General features: G+C 45.2%; 2 protein-coding genes across 2 annotated transcripts in view; one reads left to right on the top strand and one right to left on the bottom strand.

Annotated features, from left to right (window-relative positions):
• Positions 1-9,833: 9,833 nt before the first annotated feature.
• On the bottom strand, positions 9,834-16,846 carry LOC122374069 (tetratricopeptide repeat protein 17-like). Its single transcript, XM_043352586.1, has 4 exons — positions 16,842-16,846; positions 11,975-12,221; positions 10,717-10,836; positions 9,834-10,016 (listed from the first exon to the last, which is right to left on the bottom strand). The coding sequence occupies exons 1-4, from the start codon at positions 16,844-16,846 to the stop codon at positions 9,834-9,836; spliced, it is 555 nt and encodes a 184-aa protein (XP_043208521.1).
• The window catches only part of LOC122374068 (disks large 1 tumor suppressor protein-like), a gene marked incomplete at its 3' end in the record, with an annotated part of 35,422 nt that continues 28,082 nt past the window's right edge, over positions 14,158-21,497 (top strand). The window contains exon 1 of the mRNA XM_043352584.1: positions 14,158-14,292. The remainder of the gene's footprint in view (positions 14,293-21,497) is intronic.

The following is a 21,497-nucleotide window of genomic DNA, read 5'->3' as shown; positions in this document are numbered from 1 at the left end:
CCAAAGTGGCCATCAAAAAGGTCAAAGGGTTAGAAAGTTGGTAAGCAGACTTTTCAGGATGGATTACCAGCTGTCTAAAATTGTTCTTATGGGGTATATAACTCAAGGTGACTTAAGCTTTGCTTACCGGAGGGCTCAAAACAGTCAAAAACGTCTTAAAATGGCCAAACATGAGTTTCGTTATGCCTGAGGCTAAAAAACTAAAGGGCTGAGGACATCAACCAGGTCATCTGGACTAACTAGTCCACGTTCGAGATGAAGCACCCGTCCAAACCCGAAAACAACCCCATAAGGGCGAAGGAGGAGGCCTCCGTTTCGTCCCGTTATGTTCGTATGCGAAAGGCCAAGGTCACGGTATTGTGGGGTTATAGGCGTCCAGACGCTGACCAGGTTGCGATTGGTGTCCCAGAAACAGCTTTGGGAAGCATAATACCTTTTCAAGAAAATCTAGGAGGAGTTTCAGCCCTCAAGCTGAACTCGAAACGCGAGTATGAACACATTCATAGAGGAGAAAATGGCATCCGAGAGGTCGTAGGCCCATCTTCAGGCAAGACAATGCATCAGTGCACAGGTCAAGCAAAGCTTAAAAGCGGTGCAAGGAGACTGTGACAGGCGTTTGTGGCAAGACCACATGCCAAGCACCTGATCGGATCAAAATTTCATAAAAAATTGTTGGTTATGCTGAAATTTAGGCTCGTCGAAGCGTAGCGCTGTTCCAGCCTCGAGGAGTTCACGGCGCATGTCAAGTCAGTCTGGGTTAACTTTAAAGGTAGTGTGCCACCTTTGAAAGATTTCCCATTTTATTTTTCCTAGGATAAGAAGCTTCTGTTTTTACCTAATATCGCAAAAAAATCAAAAATGGGCCTGAAATAGTGCCTTTTTCGCCTAAAAGTTTATCGGTTTTTCGATATGTATAACAACTGTAGTGGGCTGGCCTGCAAACAGCATGTTTATTAATCCCACCCAGAAATGACAAAGAAAGCCTCTGATTGGCCAGTTTTGGCTGACAGACGCAGAATATTTGTCAGCCATAGAATACTATGCTTTAGCACTTTTTCAATAATGACGCATACGTTACATTTGAAACTTAGGGCCGCTAAAATATTGTAATGGATCTTACATGTTAAATATAACATTTTTTGGAAGCCCGTACAGATTGTTTCTAGTTGGTTGGTGTTACAAAGTATTAAAAGAAATGATTATTCTCTAGTTAATTAAGAACAAAAGCTTTTAGCTACTAGAATTCGCCCGACAGTCTCCAGAATCCTGCGTACGGGGACACCGCAGTCTCGGTTTCTCATGTTATCGCAATGGGGAAAAGGTGAAATTTTAAATGAGTCAGTATCGTGTTAGGAAGTACGGATGCTTTCAAAACTAAATGCATTTCAATTCAAATCCCAGAATATCCTTTCGCGGAAATAGCCCTTCTCAGCCTGTCGGCCCATTCTCTAACGCTACAAGTCTGAACGGTGAGCGTCTCGTGCGTTGCTCACGTATCGCGATAAAAAGGACGGTGTCATATAATCAAATAAACTTTTCTTATGCATAGAGCATTTGAAACCTCACACCAAACGCCTCCTTTCCTTGTTTTCTACTGCTGCCTTTTTCACATACCTACCCAATGACCGTTCCCTCGACGTTCCTTATCGACTGCCTCACATTCAACGGCCATATCCCACCCAAGATTCATCCCACCTACGCTGAAAACCAATCGGAGGCACTTTCAATCGTCCCTTGAATAAAATTGCTACCTACACGTATTTAGAGGAGAACGAGGCCCAGAAAAGGCATGCATAAAACGATCGGTTTTGGCCCCCATGGAATAAGCCAGCAGGCCTAACATCATATTGATTGAAGAACATTTTCGAGGACATGATATCTATTAGATCTTATTTTGCAAAGGGATTGTAAACATAACGTTCGCGTATCGCAGCTCTGAATCTGCTGGTGTCAGTCCCATGCAGCAGCCACCAGACCACCGCCCCGCCGCCTACAGTTCGCTGATCTTACAGGCCGGCTGTCCCAGTGTCTCATCAAACGATCACAGCTGACAGCATTTATGAAATGCCAAACAAAAACAGACACGCAAAATTGTGGATCATGCCAGCTCTTTCAGTCATGCGCGTGGAGATATATCAGTAGTTTCCTATCACAGATCACACTGAACAGAGCAAAATCTGTAGACACTCAGCAATAAATAATGCATTATCAAGTACACCGTCACCGATCGATGCATCGTGGATTACACCGAATAATATATCAGTGCTTTAACGTTCCCCCAGGTGGGTGGGGGCGTTTTTGGCCACACCTGACAATTTTGTGCTTGCATAAATAAAACGACACGAAACTTAGTATAGCTTATGTATAATGCATCGATTCACATCATTTGTGAAAAAAATGTAACTCCATGTCACCTAAGGTCAGGTCAGGTCACCATGACGTAGACGTTTGAAACTCGAGCTATTGCATGAGAATCAGTACCAACTACCAACATCTTGAGTATCTTTAATTGTGATATCGGTGACCGAGGGTCAATAGGCGGCGGAACGGGGAGGGCACCGGGGCACCGTGCCCCCTTTGATTTTGGCATTTTAAGATTAGCCCTATGGGCGTTGCATGGGAAGAATGGGACCAAAAGTCGGCAATGCCACCTTAATTGAAGGTGTTCCGCCGCTACTGATGTTAATCACAATCTCAATGTAACGAATCGACTGACATGCAATATGGCATTTTCTGCGACTTTGACCTGAGGTCAAATTTATTAAGTTGACCTTGTTAGGTCAACAAGACGAGAGAAACGCAGTGCCGGTGAAATCAACGTAATAAAATGTTGGTATCAAAAGTTTTAAAAGATAAGACGATTTCCGAAGCACGCCGATTGTTCAGTTTTTGCCATTTGGAGGCTTAACCCTAGTTGACCTTAGCTCAAATGTGAGAACCTGCAAGATTTTCGAAAGAGCTATCGAATTCGCTTTTCCGCGGCGCTGTAGCTTCTTTGGTTCCCGAGTTATGAACCAATTTGTGAAGTTGTCAAAATCTATAGCCAAAATTCGTCATCATTTTACTTTTGGTGACCTCCAGTGACCTCAGCAATGACCTGATCGAAAATGACCTGTATGATTCTGAAGGAAAATAGCGAGCTATATATTGATTTTACTGCGTCTTTCCAGCTTTGTTACATTCCAAGATAACCTGGTGTGGCCGAATACGCCTCCCCTCCCCCCCCCCACCAAGTTGGCTGAGGGCCACCCGGGCGCGGGTTAATAACATGGCGCAACAGGTTTTGTTATCAACTTGTCCTTTTCACACATAGGCGACACCTAGATATCACAGCCAACGCCTATCACCAACCTGGTGGTGGGCTTTGGCCAGCGATCGCCGATCGGGGCCAACGTGGGCTCTTACTCGTCCACGATCAGCACGAATGATGAATTATAGCTGCTTTAGACCGCCACTTCAATCCAGCGTGTAATCCCCAGTCCACATCAGAACCACTAGTGAAACTCTACTGAGTGGGCCAACTGCACTGCATCTTTGACCTCCTTTGCAGCTCTGGCTTTTCAGAATTTGAACAGCCTTCTCTTCCCCACCCTTCTGTACTGATGAATGATGATCCTTTGAAAACCTGGAAAAAAAGACAGTACAGTGAGATGAAACTGTTTTGCTATGGGTCTGTTCCAGTCGCACTTCCTAACACATCTAAACTCCTCCAAGAGCAAGATAGAGGTTGGAGCAAGGCCCTCCTTGGCGTTTTAGGGGCGAAAGCTGCCACTGGAACAGGGAAGCAATCTTGGAGGAGTTAAGAGGTGTTAGGAAGTGTGACTGGAACAGGCCCTATGACAATGTCTGTGCATAGAACGAGCAGAGGGTAGAAGTGGTCAATTGGTGAGTGGAACAAATGCAAATGTCAGGAAAGCAGTCATATTTTGAGATAGACATGATGCAGATGTTGGCCAAGCTGACAAGGCAGATATAAGTACCAGCTTGTTACACTATAACTAATCATATTGTCATGTTTAACAGAGGGAATATAATGTAAAAAAAGCCTTAGCCATTTGAAAGTAGATAATATAAGTTCTATAGAAAAATGTTGATGCAAGTAATGTAGGATTTGTGGTTCCTAAAGGCTAGGTAAATGTATTCCCTGTTCAACAATTCTTCAGCATAGACATTGATGTCAATGTACATGCATCAACATACCTGTAGTGAAGTGATTCTGGGCTGCTTTCCTGAGCAGTTGATGGCCACGACTAGAATCTTAAAAACACAGCTAATTTTACCATTTTGTTAACTATGACTGAGGATCTTCTGTGCTGAAAAAGAGATAGACAATAGACATCAGCTGATAGACATTGTACAACTCATTTGTGAAACAAGATCAATTCCATTTAGGGGTAGGTCTTAAGATAATGATGACATGAATGAATTTCAGTTTTCACTTTTCACCAGTCCAGGTACCTATTGACAAAATGAAATAATATAGGAGGAATCAATGATAATGTTTCTGGTAGAAAATGCAGGCATTTTATAATTCAGTTGAAACTTGAAGCTTAAGATGGAGGATTTTTGGAAAATATTTGCCACAAATAACATTGGAATCTCAGAAACACAAATCAAATCTTATTTGATGTCAAAAACAAATCAAACTGTTACCATTGAACACCAAGCAGCATGCTGAGTAGTCATTGACTAAGACATATGCATGTTACACATGGCTACAGTACTTTGAAATAGCTTTTATAAAATGTATGCACTCATGTAATCTCAACATGTAAATATTTCAGCTTAAACTTGTTTTACACTAAACCTGCTAAGCCAAGTAAAATATAAATATGAGAAGCCCAAAACAAGTTATTGAGAACATAAACAAAGGTAATGTTACAACAAAACTGAGTCAAAACACTCAAAACTAAGTGTTTCAATGAACGCAGGATTGATGCGTGTCACAGAAGCAGCTGTCCACTGTAAAGCAGAGTGGGCACAGCATGGTGAACGCAGGAAGTGGTGCACAAAACTGAATTAAGAACTAAGAAGAGCGCCTGACTAACTGTGTCTGTATCCCTTTACATGTAGGACAGGTATTTACAAAATTTGAGCACAACCAGCCAAAATTTAACTGGGAAGGAGGCCATGCCCACTCGCACATGACAGGTGTGCAAAAAATATGCCTGTAATACCTTATGCCTAGGCCCTAGATACATAAAGATGAAAATGTGTTGTGTCTGTGTGGTTAGTAGCACGACGTGACATGACTATTATCAATACCTGACAGTACAATTATCATGAAATTATCATTATTGCAATTGTAATAAAAATGGTAAATTAACTTTTTCTCACTTTATATAGCCAAAATACCTGATATTTTTATATCAAGTTTGCGTACTCCAAAATCGTAATTATTCTGCTTCCTCCAGTACCTAATAAGTTTGCGCAAGACTATTTAGCATCCATTAGATGTAGGGACGATCATGACCACTTGACTAAAAAATGGTTCACTTGGTTCTTACAAGCCTGTTAACTCACTACAAAAGGGGAGGGAGGCACTGCAAAACGGCGTGGAAATCGCCACGTCTGTCTCAAGATGTTTAATGCATCGGCACCAAAATATCGTCGTATTAGTATGCAGGGTCACCAAAGAAAAAGGCAACGTTATTTATCAAATATCAAAGCAAATTGGCAACATCTAGCACAACGAAACACATAATTCAACACCTAACGAGGCCGGCCGAGCCCCCGATACCACCATGGCGACCGCTCAAGTCCAACTGGCCAGCAACTGGCCAATCAGGGGGCTTGTTTGTCATTTCTGGGTGGGATTAAAAAACATGCCTGCAAACAGGCGTCGGCAATAATCGCGAATGCGGCGCACATGTGACAATAAGCAAAGGTCATTATAGAGTTACGACGTACGGGAATGAGTTATCAGCTGTCTAATCGTAGACAACACAATGTCGAGCCTTAACCCTCGCATGTGTAGGGGGGGGGGGGGTCGGATGGACCCCCCCCCATGGTTTTTCGCGAATAACTCGCGTAAAAAGCGGCCGATCGCGACGAAACTTTCAGTACCCTCGCATTGATCAATTTTACACCTACCCTGAAAATTTCATGACCCTGACCCCAATGACCTTTGACCTGTGACCTCTTTTCCGAGACCATGTTTGGCCGGAATCGCGATTCCGCGTATGTCGGCTCGCATTAGCCGCGCGTTTGCAAGCTTTTCGTGGTTTCAAACGTTCAAACATGTGATTTGATGTTGCTCCCATGCATTAGGGTGGGTGTTAAGGTCACCTGAAGGTCAGGTCAGGTCAGTGACCTTTGGTGACCTCGGTTCACTTTTTCGAGTTTTACATGTTTCTAGGCTAGTTTTTGGAGCTGAATTCGAATTTAGCAACCATTTGAACATTTACGAAGTAGTTTTGGTGACTTCGTAACATGTTACGAAGCTGTCAGAGGCGGTTGACACGTAATACTAATACCCGTCACGACGCCTACTGGTTGACCTGACCTGACCTGACCCGACCTGGTCTAAATGCTTCAAGACATCATCTGTGATCAAAACTAACACGATATTCGTGATCAGCACCCCGGAAAACCCCTTAGCAGCCACACTTTACGACTTTCTAACAGGTCCCGATTTTCCCGACCTTGGGTCATTGACCTGACCTGGAAGGTCAACCAATGACCTAGGACCTTAAAATTGGGTATCATCGGCTTCCTCTAGTCACGGGCAACACGCTCGTTTTTTCCGCGAAGCTCTAGCTCGATCAGGGGCCAAACGGCAAGGGGGGGGTCCAACCGACCCCCCCCTACACATTAGAAGCTGGAAAACGCCGCACACATGCGAGGGTTAAACTGTAAGCCTGTATTGGTATTGTTTCTTTTATTTGGCTGTCAAGCATTAATTTATGGTTTGAAATACTATTTTATGTAAAATAATTGATATGAAACAGCCGTCTCTAAAGTTATGATCCCATCTCACCACATGAAAGTGGCAGAAATGACAATGATCAGCTGACGCATTTTTCTTGGCCGAAGTCAGAGCGCGCGGCCCGACGCACCACCACCGCACCACAAAGTATGAGCAGAAGCCGCGCCCAAAGCCAGGGCCCCGGTAACGTGAGGTAGCCGAGTCGGGGCAGCGTGCGCTGACCCAAGCCGGGGCCGCGGCTTTGGGCGCGGTCTACCGCATCCCCGCGGGCAGCCCCGGGCTATCACATGACACCGGGAGGACGCGCGGCCCCGGCTTGGGTCAGCGCACGCTGCCCCGACTCGGCTACCTCACGTTACCGGGGCCCTGGCTTTGGGCGCGGTCTACAGCACCACCTAACAGGCGTGTTCAAAACCGCAGGAGATGATGATGAACGGGTTTATCGAAACTTGATTGGATGAGCCTATCGGTAATAGCGATTTCACTGTGTGCATTTATTGTTCATAGTGGTGTGAAATGTGGTTGGGGTACGACCGACAACCCGTCGGGGCGAATTTCGCACTGGGGTACTCAAAATTTGAAGAATTTAAGACGTTTCCATGAGTTTTGAAGGTATGGATAAGTTCTAAAAATCCGGTTCTCCTTATCTGGGCCATTAACTCCATATGGTCCAGGAAAGCTGGCACACTACCTTTAAGCCTGCTATGCAGCCAAACATGCCGGTTGGCATGCCGCAGCATGTGTTCATGTGTTTGCCTATTAAATGGGGAGCACATTGAGGGGTCATGAATATATCAAAACGCAATGTACTCTGTTTCACATGCAAATAAAATGTGAGAACGAACTTATGGGACACCCTGTATGTATAGGAACTAGGGAGAGCGAAAGGGGGATAGAGAGCGAGGGGAGGGGAGACAGAGACAGTCAGACGAGGGGAGAGAGGGGAGAAGAGAGAGAGAGAGAGAGAGAGAGAGAGAGAGAGAGAGAGAGAGAGAGAGAGAGAGAGAGAGAGAGAGAGAGAGAGAGAGAGAGAGAGAGAGAGAGAGAGAGAGAGAGAGGAGAGAGAGAGATTCGCTCTTTCCGGCCCACTGCTGACTCGCGAATCCCCACGAAAAGTGGGCAGACGGCCCTACGTCAACTCGTTCGGTTCTCGGTCGGGGCGGTGACGGCGACTAAAAATAGCCGGCGTCGCCAGCCGGGCGACGCGGTGGCCGGCGGCCCGAGAGCCACCCAGTACACGTGTCCTACGATTGCGCAACTGCTGAACGGTCAGTGCAAGTCACTGGTGTCACGTCACTTTTTCGTCCTCATGACCGCATAATGCATTAATTCCCGTAATAAACAGTTACTTTGTAGCGCAGTAGTATAATTGTGAAAAATGAATGAAAATATGCTGAAGTGCATATTTCAAAACTGCACGAAAAGAAGCTTCATTATTTTTATCACAGAACGTCACTAATTCATAAATGCGTAGGCTAATGAACAGCTTCCCTTGTTTAACGATGGGTGTTAAGGCTGAAACAGACTCTTTCCGCGTTCAGGAAATCGCATGCGAGAGCCTATTCAAATACATTGTAATTCTTCTCGCATCAATCGCTTGCGGGAGGTGCGTGCGATTGATGCGAGCGTGCTTCCATGTATTTGAATAGGCTCTCGAATGCGATTTCCTGACTGCGGAAAGAGCGGAAAGAGTCTGTTTCAGGCTTTACGGTGGTCGATTCGATACATGGTGCAATCATGTGTCGTTCTCACATTTCCTTCGATTCTTAGCTTCTCGATGGGAATAACGGTTTGGGGGATGTTATTCCAGCCCCACCACGTGCGGCTGCATCAACTAGTCGCCGTTAGCTCATGCATACGATGGATCGTATTTCGTCCTCACACCAAGCACAACGTGTAAACGAGCCTGGGCATAGCCAGGGGGACCACGAGAGAAGACGTAACAAGGCACGTTTGCTTGTGGTGTTGATTGTGAACGCCTACTCGGTGATGACATGGACGATGCTCCTCTGGTGCGATAGGTACTAATTTACCATTTATCACAATATCATCGGGAGCATTAAAAGTGTAGCTGGGACAGTAATAGGTAATGTGAGGGCGTCAGATACTTCGTCATGGGATGCAATTTGAGTAATTTTACGGGCACAATCTTCAGCAACGGAATACGATACAAGAACGAGATTGCACATCTTTCCGCCAGCCCTGGATGTTTTTCTCGTCTTTCTGCATGCGTGTTTGCGTTCATTCCCTCGTATACCAACCATAATGCCAATCAGCGCCATCTCCTTCAAACAATAAGGCTCGAAACAAACAGTCGCTCATTTATAGCGCCAACTCAGTCAGACGTGCTACATAGCGTACACGGCTAAAACGGAAGGCTGGAGCGTCACACCAGCAGGGCTAGTCTCATCAGCTATTCAATTTCAATATATCGTCTAGCATGCATGTAACATGGTTGCTGCATAAGCTTACCCTCATATTTTCCCCATCGTAAGGCGCTGCAGCCTCGCCTCACCGGTTTACCATGAGATTCTCTCCGGGGTCAAACACGAGATTCTCTCCGGGGTCAAACACTGCAGCTCCTTCTCGCCTGCACGCCTTTCGTACCTACCCGGTGTGAAGTGATGCAGTATCGCCTCAAACTCACCTCGCATAATATCTCCTCCCGTGTGCCATATTTACCTTCAGAATATTCCCCGGGGTCAAACGCTGCAGCCTTCTCGCCTGCACACGATCACCTCGTATTATCTCCCCAAGTGTGCAATGCTCACCTTCAGTATCTCCCCCAGGGTGAAGTGCTGCAGCTTCCCCTCACCTTCAGTATCTCCCCCAGGGTGAAGTGCTGCAGCCACCCCTCACCTTCAGTATCTCCCCCAGGGTGAAGTGCTGCAGCCACCCCTCACCTTCAGTATCTCCCCCACGGTGAAGTGCTACAGCCATCCCTCACCTTCAGTATCTCCCCCAGGGTGAAGTGCTGCAGCCACGCGTTCTGATCGGGAGGCTGCACCTCCAGCGATCGGCGCGTGAGGAAGATGGCGTCATCCAGGTACTGCAGGTTGAACAAGACCCGGGCCAAGTTCAACAGCACCTGTAAAAGGACAGGCCAGACAGAGGTGGTGAGACAGTCCATTGATAGTGACGTGACATTTTTATCGGAAGTGGAAAGCCGATAAAACCGCCACGATTTACAAAACATCCTGTTACGAATCTGCACGACCGTTAGCGATTATCACTCCTTCGTAAACTCGTAGACAGAAGAGTATTCTCGAGTCACAAAAATGCATTCTTAAAACTAGTAGCTACCCCACCGAGAATAGAACACGCGAATCAGCGCAACAACTGGCACTGTCCTTGAACACACTTGAGGCGATGCTTTGAGTACACAGAGCTATCGGTAACCAAATAACAACTAAGAACGTGATGCAGCAATACGCGACGAGCGTAATAGGTACAATGGTATTGGGAAACTATTCTCTTGTCACTTTACATCTGACTTTCTCGTTTTAGTTTAATCACGACAAATGCAAGCACAGTATACACGACATGCAGTATATTCTATACCTACACCCATATCACACATACATATCTTGACCACTTTATCTTTAACCTTCATCTTCATCACCCTCCCAACCAAACCATCAGGAGCATTACCGGCGCCAATGCCAATAACTGGTTTCCACGCCCCCGCCACCACCATACGCCGGCCTCTACCCCGTCCTTCCTCCTTCAGTTCCTTTTCTAGCCCGCCCCGGTGTAAGGTGACAGTACATTGTCCCCGCAGCGCTCACCTCAGCGTTATTTGGAGACACCGCGAGCGAGCGTCGGAAGCACTCGATGGCTTTGGACGCGTCACCTTTCACACGCCAAAAGTTGCCGATCTGGTTGTACAGCTGCAACGACTTGGGTTTCTGTCGAAATGAAGCACAGGCATTAATTTCGCAAACACAACACATTGCAAAATGTAAATGCATATTCATCGCTCTCAATCACAAAATGTTCGGTGACAGTCACACAGTAGTCTAAGTAGCCCAACAACATATTTGAGAGAGAAGTTTGTTTCTCTGAGAGCAAATTAAAGCCCAGCAGGAAAAGACTGCATCATTGTAAGACAGGGTGTGCATTTTTGCCGGCAAAAACTAGTTTTTGCCATTTGCCGGTTTAAACCGGTTTTAACCGGCATAAAGTGGCAAACACTGGCAAAAACTAAAACAGTCAAAACGCTATGCCTCTACATGCGTTTGAACAGGACACGTTTTAAGTAGGATTCAGTCAATACAATATGCTTTCAAACAGAAGTGGTATCTTGACCATTTTAGTGTTAAATAGTTCCGTGAGTCCTCTATAATTAACCAATAAGGCGCCTTTTTGGTGAGAGAAATGAGAAAGTGCGCCGACGGGCGGCGAGTATTGAAGAAGTGGGAAAGGGCATCTGCCACTGACTTGTGCACCGGACCCTACGAACCGGTTCCTAACAGTGTCAGTGCCAAATTTGTGCTTAGTCGACGTAGCCGTTCTCCCAATCTGGAAGCGTCACCCCGCACGTGCGCACGTGCAAAATGGACCCCGACCGACTATGCACGACACCCTACTAATCAGTCCCTAACGGTGTCCCAATTTGAGCGCAATCGACCCAGCCATTCTCGAGGTCTGGTCGGAAACGACTCCTGCATATGCTCATGTGCAGAAGCACACCAACAGCGATGCATGAAAGTGCACTTCCTGGTGGACATCTATTGACTACCGACAGACATTTTAAGCAGCGGTAAACTAGCGAGACAATGCTTACTGGGTCCCAATGACAGACATGACTTTGTACATTTCAACCGATTGCTTTTTAGGCAAGCAACGCAGTTTTGGCCACTTGAGTTTTTGCCAGTTTCTGCCAGTTTTTGCCACCATGGTTTCTGCCAGCCGGTTTAAACCGGTTAAAACCACTGGCAAAAACCAGTTTTTGCCACCCTCTGCCAACCCTGCTGTAAGATCATAGCCAATATAAACGGTAGGTATAGTACCATTATAAACGAACATGTGTTCATCACAGCTCACCTCTCGTTTGGAGCGCCGTAGCTTTTTCTCCAACACGTCCAGATCGATGGTATCGCTGGCTCTGTCTCCCCGACGCCGGAATACAAGGCCAGCATGCGGCTCGGGCACCAGCGCTGGGTGCCTTTGCCTGTTTGATACCCCCACCAGGTGGTCATAGTGTGTGAAGTTGACAGACTTGCCACAGTCCAGGGGTGGTTCCTGTTCATCGTCAGGCTCAGGTGCTGTCTCTGCAGTTTCGTCATCAGGCCTGAAACAAAGCAGTCAACAGGGTCCAAGCTTGTTTAGCATCCTAAGATGATCAATTTACTGTGCTTTAGCTTCATAAGGAGCTAGGTGGGTAGAAGGTGCCCTTGCTAAACTCTGTTCTCTATGCAACTATGCAATGCAATTGTTACACTCATTTGCTCATTTTATGTATTTTGCTGTTTGATTGCTGTTTAATTGCTACACCATATGCTTATTTTGATTATAAATTGGTGGAATTTGTCCTATATTTTATAGAAGTCCTTCTCAATGTTTAAAAAGTCCAACAACCCCTAATTCTCCAACCCCACTGAACAAATCTATGGAGCTTGTTTTCACGAGCCACCTTCAAGAACCTACCACTCAGTAGTCAGTAATCAGTATGGTGACTGAGCTGAAGGCAGAATATTGTCCATCTCACTGATCATGAGAGACACACATGACACAACTGTTATCACCTCAAACCTGCTTTAATCAATACCTACTGATACTTACACTGCACCTTGACTTGCAGCATGCCTGATTATATCATATGTTGTCCCATTACATTCATGGCTATTGACATCACTTGTACAGTATCTGACAGCTTCATGCTTGGTCCAGATACCATTTTTGATACTTGTACTCAAGAGAGCCTCAAAAACTGTGTCCTGCTTCGGCTCGTCTTGGCGCAGGCTCTTGGTGGCATTGGAGTCATCATTTGTAAGTTTGTCAATGTTGATCACCTTGTTCTCAAGTGAGTCAAGCCTCCAGTATATGCCTTTCGTTCCAACATGATCTGCTTGGAACATATTTGAGGACATAACAAAAAGTAGTAAAAATAAGAAATATGGCATATTTGAAGCCAGACCCATCTTCACTTTCTGAGACACCTGACGTTTAAACACAGGTGGTTTCAATTTATTATGCGATGGAAAATCATCGCATTCCAGATAACAAAAATTCGTTGCACAATAGGGTATCTTGTAATCATTAAAAAATGGTCTCATCTACTCCATCTAATCACACGGGCACCCCTTGTTGACATTGGGCCTGTTCCAGCGCCTCCAGAAACCTCCAGAAAGCTCCAGAAAGCTCTAGAATCCTCCAGAGAGCGTTCCAGCGCCTCCAGAAAGCTCCAGAAAGCTCTCGCCAAAGCTCCAGAAACCTCCAGTAGCCTCCAGAGAGTTGAGAGGTCCAAATTTCTCTGGAGGCTCTGGTCTACAATTATGGTGCACATGTGACAATCACGAATGTAAACAAAGGACATTTGACTGATTATTTTACAACTTGAATGTAAAGAAAATTACATTGCTATAATTTTATTTATCTTTTTAACTAAAATTGAAAACAAATTTTGCGTTTCAAGAGAGAACAATCGTCATTCTTTTGGTATCTATGACGCCAATCTCCAGAAATCTCCAGATTGCGTTCCAGCGCCTCCAGTAAAACCTCTGGTAGAGCCTCCAGTCAAGAATTTCTTCTGGAGGCGCTGGAACAGGCCCAAAGTCATATCTCGTTTCGATACATAAACAGCGCATAACAACGCCACTATTGAAACAAGTTATCTGCTGCGCCATGTTTGTATATAAAAATCTCAAAGTTAGATTAAGCTATGGATATTTTTATGACTTCAAAACCAACAAATTGATTCATGGTGATATTAAAATAATCAAATTCGTGAAGAACATTCACGTGATTCACTTTGCCGACATGCAATAAGAAATATTGACCTGCAATTTTATGAACCTGTGAACGCCTATGTATTTCGAGAGTTAAAAGAAATATTTTAAGCTGTTTGTTTTACGATTTATCACCTTTTTTGAATAAGAACGTACGTTTAGTGTCTTTCATAATTTTTTTTTGAATATTTAAAATAAGTATAGCAAAAACTGATTGAAAATCTTATAATTATGACAAAATAACTTCTAATGGGAAGAAAACGGCGCACATGCGCCGTAGCAGTTATTGGAGAATCTGAGGAGAGTTGGTGCTGGTTGCGTGAATTTTGGAAGTTTTCTTGCGAATTTGAGAAGGATCATTGGGAGGATTTTACCGAATTAACTCAATTTCGGCACCCTCAGACGTTTGACAAGGTATGTTTTATGTAGGTGCCTCTGTCTCGTACCTACACAGTATCAATCAATGGATTATATTTTTGCTTTTTTAAGTCGATGCTGGTTCCCCATTTTCATTACTAAATGACAGATGCTGCATATCATTCATGCTGCATCAACATTCTAGTTAAAATATTCAGACGAATAGGTACCAGTGCAGTTTTTAAGCTTCATTTGTTCTTGACAATAATTGATCAAAAAGTAAAGGAATAAAGACAAGTTCAAGCTGTAGGTCCAATCGCAAAATAGTAGTTAAGCTATGATTGATTCATATATCAATATATTAATCTGAATGATTGATCTGTTCTCAAGTTATTATTGATTCATAGATATCAATATTAATCTGATTGGTTGATCTGTTGTTCTCAGTGAGTAGGACCTTGCTTGGGAGACAGCCCTGATGCTGTTGAGTGAGACGACGCGTCACGACGGTCTGAAAACAGGGCGCCTTGCGCGATTTGATCAAGGCTCTAGAAATTCACTCGCATAAACCATGTGACACCCAGAATCTAGAAGGCATTGAGAGCCGAGGGAGAGAAGTTCTTAATAGTCGCTGTTTCCATATGCCCTCAGGCACCCTGTTTTCACCAGCGTCTGTCTAGTGTCGACTTATTTGTATTTTCAGGTACTGCTGCCATGTCCCAATATTTGCCAATACAGACCAGCAATGGTCGCGTGGTGTATAGTGATATGCTTCATAATTTGGGTAGGTAGAGTTTCTTGGTAGGCTCAAGATCAAAGTGCAGTAGAAGGCTATTTAAAATATTACATGCAATCAAATTATTTAGTAATAAGAATACATGCATTTTGACAATTATGTATTTTGATTTTTGACAATCTAACAGAATTTGTTTCAATGCTCAAACTTTTGAAAGCTTTGAAAACTTGAGCAGATGCATAATATGCATGAAAATCCCCATACATGTCATTAACCACTCTTCAATCACCACATTAATCACTCTTTGAAAGTCAGTTAATAAAGAATCAATGATAACTGTCTTGATTCTTGGGCATTTCCCAGGCATTGCTAACTGATCAGTGATAAAAGAAACAGATCAGTGACAACTCTGCTGCATTCTGGTCATACAGATATGGTGGTATTTCAGTAGGCAGAACTATGGTCAAGCTTGCCCATTTTTGGGAATGCATTTTCATTCCCAAATTCAAGTTTGGGAACAAAAAACCCAAACATGGAAACGCCATGTAGGCTGTAGGCATTATTTCAAACAAGAAGAAAAACTATTAAATGACATCCAAAAAATATAAAATGATCATGAACCCCCTGATATTTATATCAATATTGCTGAGAAAGAGATTGATATTGTAAAGCCCAACATAGTTTCAAATCCTTCCCCTCTATTACTAAAGCCGTCCGCCGCCCGGGCCGCGTGCCCAAATTTGGGAACGCTTTCGTACACTGGCGCTGCCAGCGTTCCTTGTTATGGGAACGGCGTACCCAAAATTGGGAACGATTTCACCGACGCCTTTCACGGGCTCTTTTCATCAACACGCATCACGTCTGACGCCTCAAATACTTGTTGACGCAACAATCATGAGATGACCTTTCCGGCAGGGCGGCCGCTTGTTTCACCAGGTCTTCCGTGCTCTCATTCCCGTCGATCCCGCAGTGGGCAGGAACTAGTGGTGCCAATTTCATGAAATTTCAATTCCAATTCCGATCCAATTCCAAGAAATTGCCAAGTAAATTTCCAATTTTGTCCAAAGCGGGGGCTATTCCAATTTTTAACGATTTTTGCATTTTTTGCGTAAATTTTAAAAGTGTTTAAAAGCGTTTTAAAGGCCTCCGTTTTAAAATTATAAATTTTAAAGGCCTTGTGTTCCGATTAATTTCCAAAAAATGTTAAGAATTCCGTCCAAATTCCAAATTGGAATTGGACAAAAATTGGAATTCCAAGAAAAGAAATTCCGATTGGCACCAATAGCAGGAACCCTTTGCAGAATTAAGTACTTCACAACGCTCAGCGATGTTCAACAAAGTATTCCATACCTTTATCCGCCGTCAGCGCCGAGGGTGGAGGCATGTCAAGCACCTGTTTGTTTTACACTGATAATTGACGAGCACAAGTAAGTACCTATCCAAAAATGGGAACGCATAATACGTTTCACTCTCAAAACACCTAGTCCCAATACAAATCTACTTTTTCCTATCTTATTGAGTGTAAATGGCAAAAAGCCTGTTTGGGTGGGGACGAGAAATGATCGAAATCATAATGAAAATTATAAATAAGTCACACATAGCTACCAAGATAAAAGAAATTCCCCCAAAACGATCGTGCCTAAAAAACCGCAGGCAAAAACGACGCTCATGTGTGACGCTCCTTGAAACAACGCTAAACAGCTAGTATCCAAGTAAAATATGGCTTTCAGGGCTGATAAAAATACAGCAGAATAATTATCAACCACTTAAACAGAGTTTACAACAGTAGTTCGGTAAATTCACTCACGTTCCAGTCTACGCGGTCGCATGTCCCGACACCAAATGGCAACAAAATTACCGCGGGACTGACCGCATGTTCGCTTGCATATGTCAGCATCTGATATCGTTAGTATGAAACTTCATGACCAGGCAAAAATTATTGTAGTTGACGTAAAAATGTAAAAAATGTTTCATTTTCCCTAAAATTCCATGCTGAATGTCCTTAAGTTTTAACATGGGGTTTTGAACTGGAATAGCAGTCTTGTAGCTTGAGCTGAGAGTAGCACAAATGAGAAGCTTTTACGGCCCAACGATCACCCTAGCAAAGATATTCCATTTCTCGTTACGAAAAGAGTGTCCTAAACAGGAAAGTGGTGTCCTAATGAAGAAACACTCAGAATGCAGCCACCTCAGCCTCAGCTTGGCGCCAGCCAATCGGCATGCTGCTTACAGCCAATGGGTTTGAACTACGCAATATGATTGGTCAACACGTAATAAACTTCCGCGTCAAGCATATTTTATTTAGAATATAGTTCTTATTTAAAACACAAAAAATAACATTTTTAATAAAAAGGTTTTATTTTCTTTGTTGATTATTTTTAGAATAAAAAATCATAAATCCATTGCAAAAAAAACTTATTTTTCGGTAAAGTGAACAAACGTAAGGCATTGTAAAAAATGGTGTTTGATAATAATCTATTCTGTATTTACTTCAATTTCTTAGAATGAAGTTTGACAAAATAAGAACTCTCTTGGTGGCCATGCCTTATTATCATTGATAGCACCTGTGATTCTTTTTTAAGCAGTTTTTTTTTGGAAGGGGTGTTTCACGGTTACATCGTATTTAACGTTTGTAATAACGTTTTGGACGATTTACCATAAAGACGATTTTCCGGCGTGATTTGCACATCAATTTGACTCTTGTGTTTCGCACGCGAATACGACCCATTCCATTTTTGTGCCATCCTTCCATATCAGTTCGGTATAGGTATTGCCTGGAAGCCCGCTCTTCACCAGCTATGTATCTCAGAAGCCCGCTGTGAGCACCTCTAGCCCCCGGCAGAACCCCAGACCTCGCACCAGTAGCTCCGTCCGACGCCCGTCCTTGGCTCGGCCACCGCCCCGCCGCGCTGTGGTCTACCGGTGCTCGCCCGCAGCTCGCCCGCAGCTCGCCCGCAGCTCGCCCGCAGCTCGCCCGCAGCTCGCCCGCAGCTCGCCCGCAGCTCGCCCGCAGCTCGCCCGCAGCTCGCCCGCAGCTCGCCCGCAGCTCGCCCGCAGCTCGCCCGCAGCTCGCCCGCAGCTCGCCCGCAGCTCGCCCGCAGCTCGCCCGCAGCTCGCCCGCAGCTCGCCCGCAGCTCGCCCGCAGCTCGCCACTCTGTCAGCACGCCTCCACGCGTCGCCGGTCGCACCTCCGTGCGCACATGGATTCGGGCGGCGGGCCGGCGGGCCATTTGCCCGCTTCCGGCGCCTGGGCGGCCGCGGGGCGGGGCGGGGCGGGCGCCGCTGCTCGGTCGCCGCCGGTGACGGCCAGTGGCCGGCCGCCGCCGTGTCGCAGCGGGCGACGGGCGGGTGGATGTGAGCTGAGTGCTGAGTGCTGGTGGGGTGTGAGCTGAGTGCTCTGTGCTGGTGGGGTGTGGGCTTAGTGCGAAGTGCCCTAGTTGCTGAGTGCCGGTGGGACGAGGACTGAGTGCTGAGTGTCGGTAGGGCGTGAGCTTAGTGCACTTCTGGTGAGTGTGAGCTTCGGACAGTTCCGGTGAGTTGTGAGCTGGGTGAAGTGTCGCTGGGATGTGAGCTGAGAGTAGCGCCGTTGGATGTAAGGCTAAGTTTATTGACGCGGGGCGTGACCTTAGTACAGTGTCGGTGGGGAAGTGCATCGCCGGTAGGGTGTAGGGTTAGTGCAGTGCCGCTGAGATGTGAACAGTTATTAGTGGCGGGAGCTGCGGCTCGGGCCGCATGGCGCCAGCCGAGTTCCCTGAGTGGGGTCGGCTGGTGCGGTAAGCCGAACCAATGTGCCGTCAGCTGCTTTTGAGATTGGATCCGCCTTGCCTCCATCTGCTTAGTGTGCCTTAGCTCCGTGGTTTGAAACATGCAGTGATGCATACCTTCGTGCTGCAATGCACTGCAATGCACTTGCCATTTGTATGTAGCACCTTTACTCCTAATCAGTTGGGGGAGGTTTGGTCAATGGTTGTCATTTTTAGCACATGCCATTTTTGGCAACCATGTGCTAAAAATGACAACGCTATCAGCTATTTTTAGCAACGATGAAGCCGATTTCACTCCTCAGCGAGGAAATCACGATTTTGGAAATACAAGCACTGATTTTGGAAAAGAAGTGCTGCCACCTGGTGCAAGAAGAAGAAACCAGCTTTAATATGGCCGTTGTTTGTATGGTAGTCCAACGTTGAAGTATACCCTTTTTTGTGGCCCGAAGTTGGAACTTTAAATTGAAGCATCCGAAAATGATCGATATTGATCGAAATCATGATGTTGATGAAAAAAATAATATGTTAAGTTGAGAGAGGAGGCCATTTTATCCAGATGCGGTGGTTTACTTCTTGAAATTATTTTTGCTTACGACGACTGCCATGTAATGAGGGATAATTAGCAGCCGTCATTAGCAAAAATAATTTCAAGAAGTAAACTACTGCATCTGGATAAAATGGCCTCCTCTCTCAACTTAAAATATTATTTTTTCATCAACATCATGTTTTCGATCAATATCGATCATTTTCGGATGCTTCAATTTTAAGTTCCAACTTCAGGCCACAAAACAAACTACCATACAAATAACAGGCATATTAAAGCTGGATTCTTCGTCTTGCACCAGGTGGCAGCACTTCTTTTCCAAAATCAGTGTTTATCTTTCCAAAATCTTCATTTCCTCGCTGAGGAGTGAAATCGGCCTCATCGTTGTCAAAAATAGCAGAATCGTTGTCATTTTTAGCACGTGTGACAAAAATAGCACGTGCTAAAAATGACAACGATTGACCAAACCTCCCCCGACTGTAATATCGTTTCTACCATATTTTAATTCTAGTCGATTGGCTTCTCGCGCACTCACACCTTACGTAAACACCCGGAAACTATTCATTGCCCTATATTGGCCCACCGCTGTCACTTTTCTTCGATGCCGTCGTAATTGAATATTCCACTTCTAGGAATACAGGCACAAATTATGGTATGGCACGATTGTTAGCACTTAACCTCAGGTGCTGTTTGCGTGACACTTTGACAATATTAAGCATGCATTAGAAATATTTGCTGCCATTTGAGATTAGATATTGAACCGCTTCAGTTTAGAACGCGTGATGTGTAAAGGTGGTGATTGTCAATATAAGCGTCATATAATTTTCTCCAACAGCAGGGAAGAGTGACCAAATCAGTATCTGTTTCTATAATGTTCGTCCTTTCATGTTGTTTTGATCCGTTGTAATTACCTCATACTGCTCATTTTTGCGTAAGTGTATTTCCGCAGTGGTCCTGCCAGTTCACTGCGGCATTATTACTTGTTTTTGGCTCTCACGAGCATTCGCCAGACTCCTAGACAACCAACCCTTGCGTCATCAAAACATAATGTCATCAGGATCAGCGATACCAGAACTCCCTGACAATTCATCAAAACACCGCGTCAGTTCACTGTGGCGCTCGCTGCCGCCGACCGTCGCAGGCCACTCGCCCTGAACCGTCCACCGTGCCGGTCGGCGGACCAACCGTGACCTCGGCCAGCACTGCAGGCCATTAGAGCAGAAACGTGGCCGGACGGGGCGCGGAGGGGAACGGGGAGGGGCAGGGCTTGGATGGGTTGTGTGTGTATGGGGTTTTCAGTGGCGAATGCGACATGCGGGATTTCAAACTTGGAGTTTGTGCGTACAGAACTTCACTGCCGAACAGTGCGTGCAGTAATTCGGTCACAGGCCAGATTTATCAACAGAAAAATATCCGCCGGTCGGATTTTTTTTTTCTTCCCAAATGCCGTCCCAGAAGTTGGCTTTCCAGGCGAGAAAAAGTGATACTGTTGTGACTAATTATAACAGCCAGCCTAACTGACACAGTCACATCGGTATCATTTTTTCTCGTCTGGATGACCAAATTCGGGGATGGCATTAGGAAAAAAAAAACCGGCTGGCGGCTATTTTTCTATTGGTAAAACTGGCCTCAGAACTATGTTTGTACCCACTTAGATGAGAGGTAGACGGTAGTTCATGCAGGAATTCACACGAAGATCGAGCCTAACGTGATAATTGGTATATGGGATCTTGAACTGCCGCTGCCCGCTATCCAGTTCAGGTATCAGTCAATGCCTGTTATGTGAGGATAGATAAGCCACTTCCTTTCAATGGATGACAGGCTTTTGTGTCGCTCCTTGGGGCTGTCTGTCGTACAGTGCCGTGGTTCATGGCGGTCCGTCTCGTCTGGTCCTGTTCAGAACAGGTGGCTGCTGATTGCCGACAGGTGTTCGGTCACTACCGACCACCTGGTGTATGTACTGAGTGGCTTACTGAGGGCGGACTGGGGAGCGAGGGACGACTGATCTTTTCCACTGGATAATGTCTTGTATGGGCTGAGGAAGTGAGTAATTCTGGATCGTGTTCTGTTTGAAAGCTACCTATTTTTGCCGTAGACTGAGGCAGTGGAGCGGCATTGTGTCATTTAATTTTAGAGACGCCCTGGGCTAAGACCCCGTGGCCTGCAGTTCAGCGGTTTTTGCCACCATCAGTCGGCCGCCTCCGTCCCTGTCTAACAG

This window comes from Amphibalanus amphitrite, unplaced genomic scaffold (assembly GCF_019059575.1).
Source record: "Amphibalanus amphitrite isolate SeventyFive unplaced genomic scaffold, NRLGWU_Aamphi_draft 001597F_arrow, whole genome shotgun sequence".
Taxonomy (NCBI): Eukaryota; Metazoa; Arthropoda; class Thecostraca; order Balanomorpha; family Balanidae; genus Amphibalanus; species Amphibalanus amphitrite.
This window is presented reverse-complemented; position numbering and strand designations above follow the sequence as displayed.

Excerpts from the sequence above, each read along its gene's own strand:
- LOC122374069 (XM_043352586.1), bottom strand. Across the intron at positions 10,837-11,974 it reads TACGGCGCTCCAAACGAGAG|AAACCCAAGTCGTTGCAGCT; the intron begins GTGAGCTGTGAT and ends TCATTTCGACAG. Across the intron at positions 10,017-10,716 it reads TGTCTCCAAATAACGCTGAG|GTGCTGTTGAACTTGGCCCG; the intron begins GTGAGCGCTGCG and ends GTCCTTTTACAG.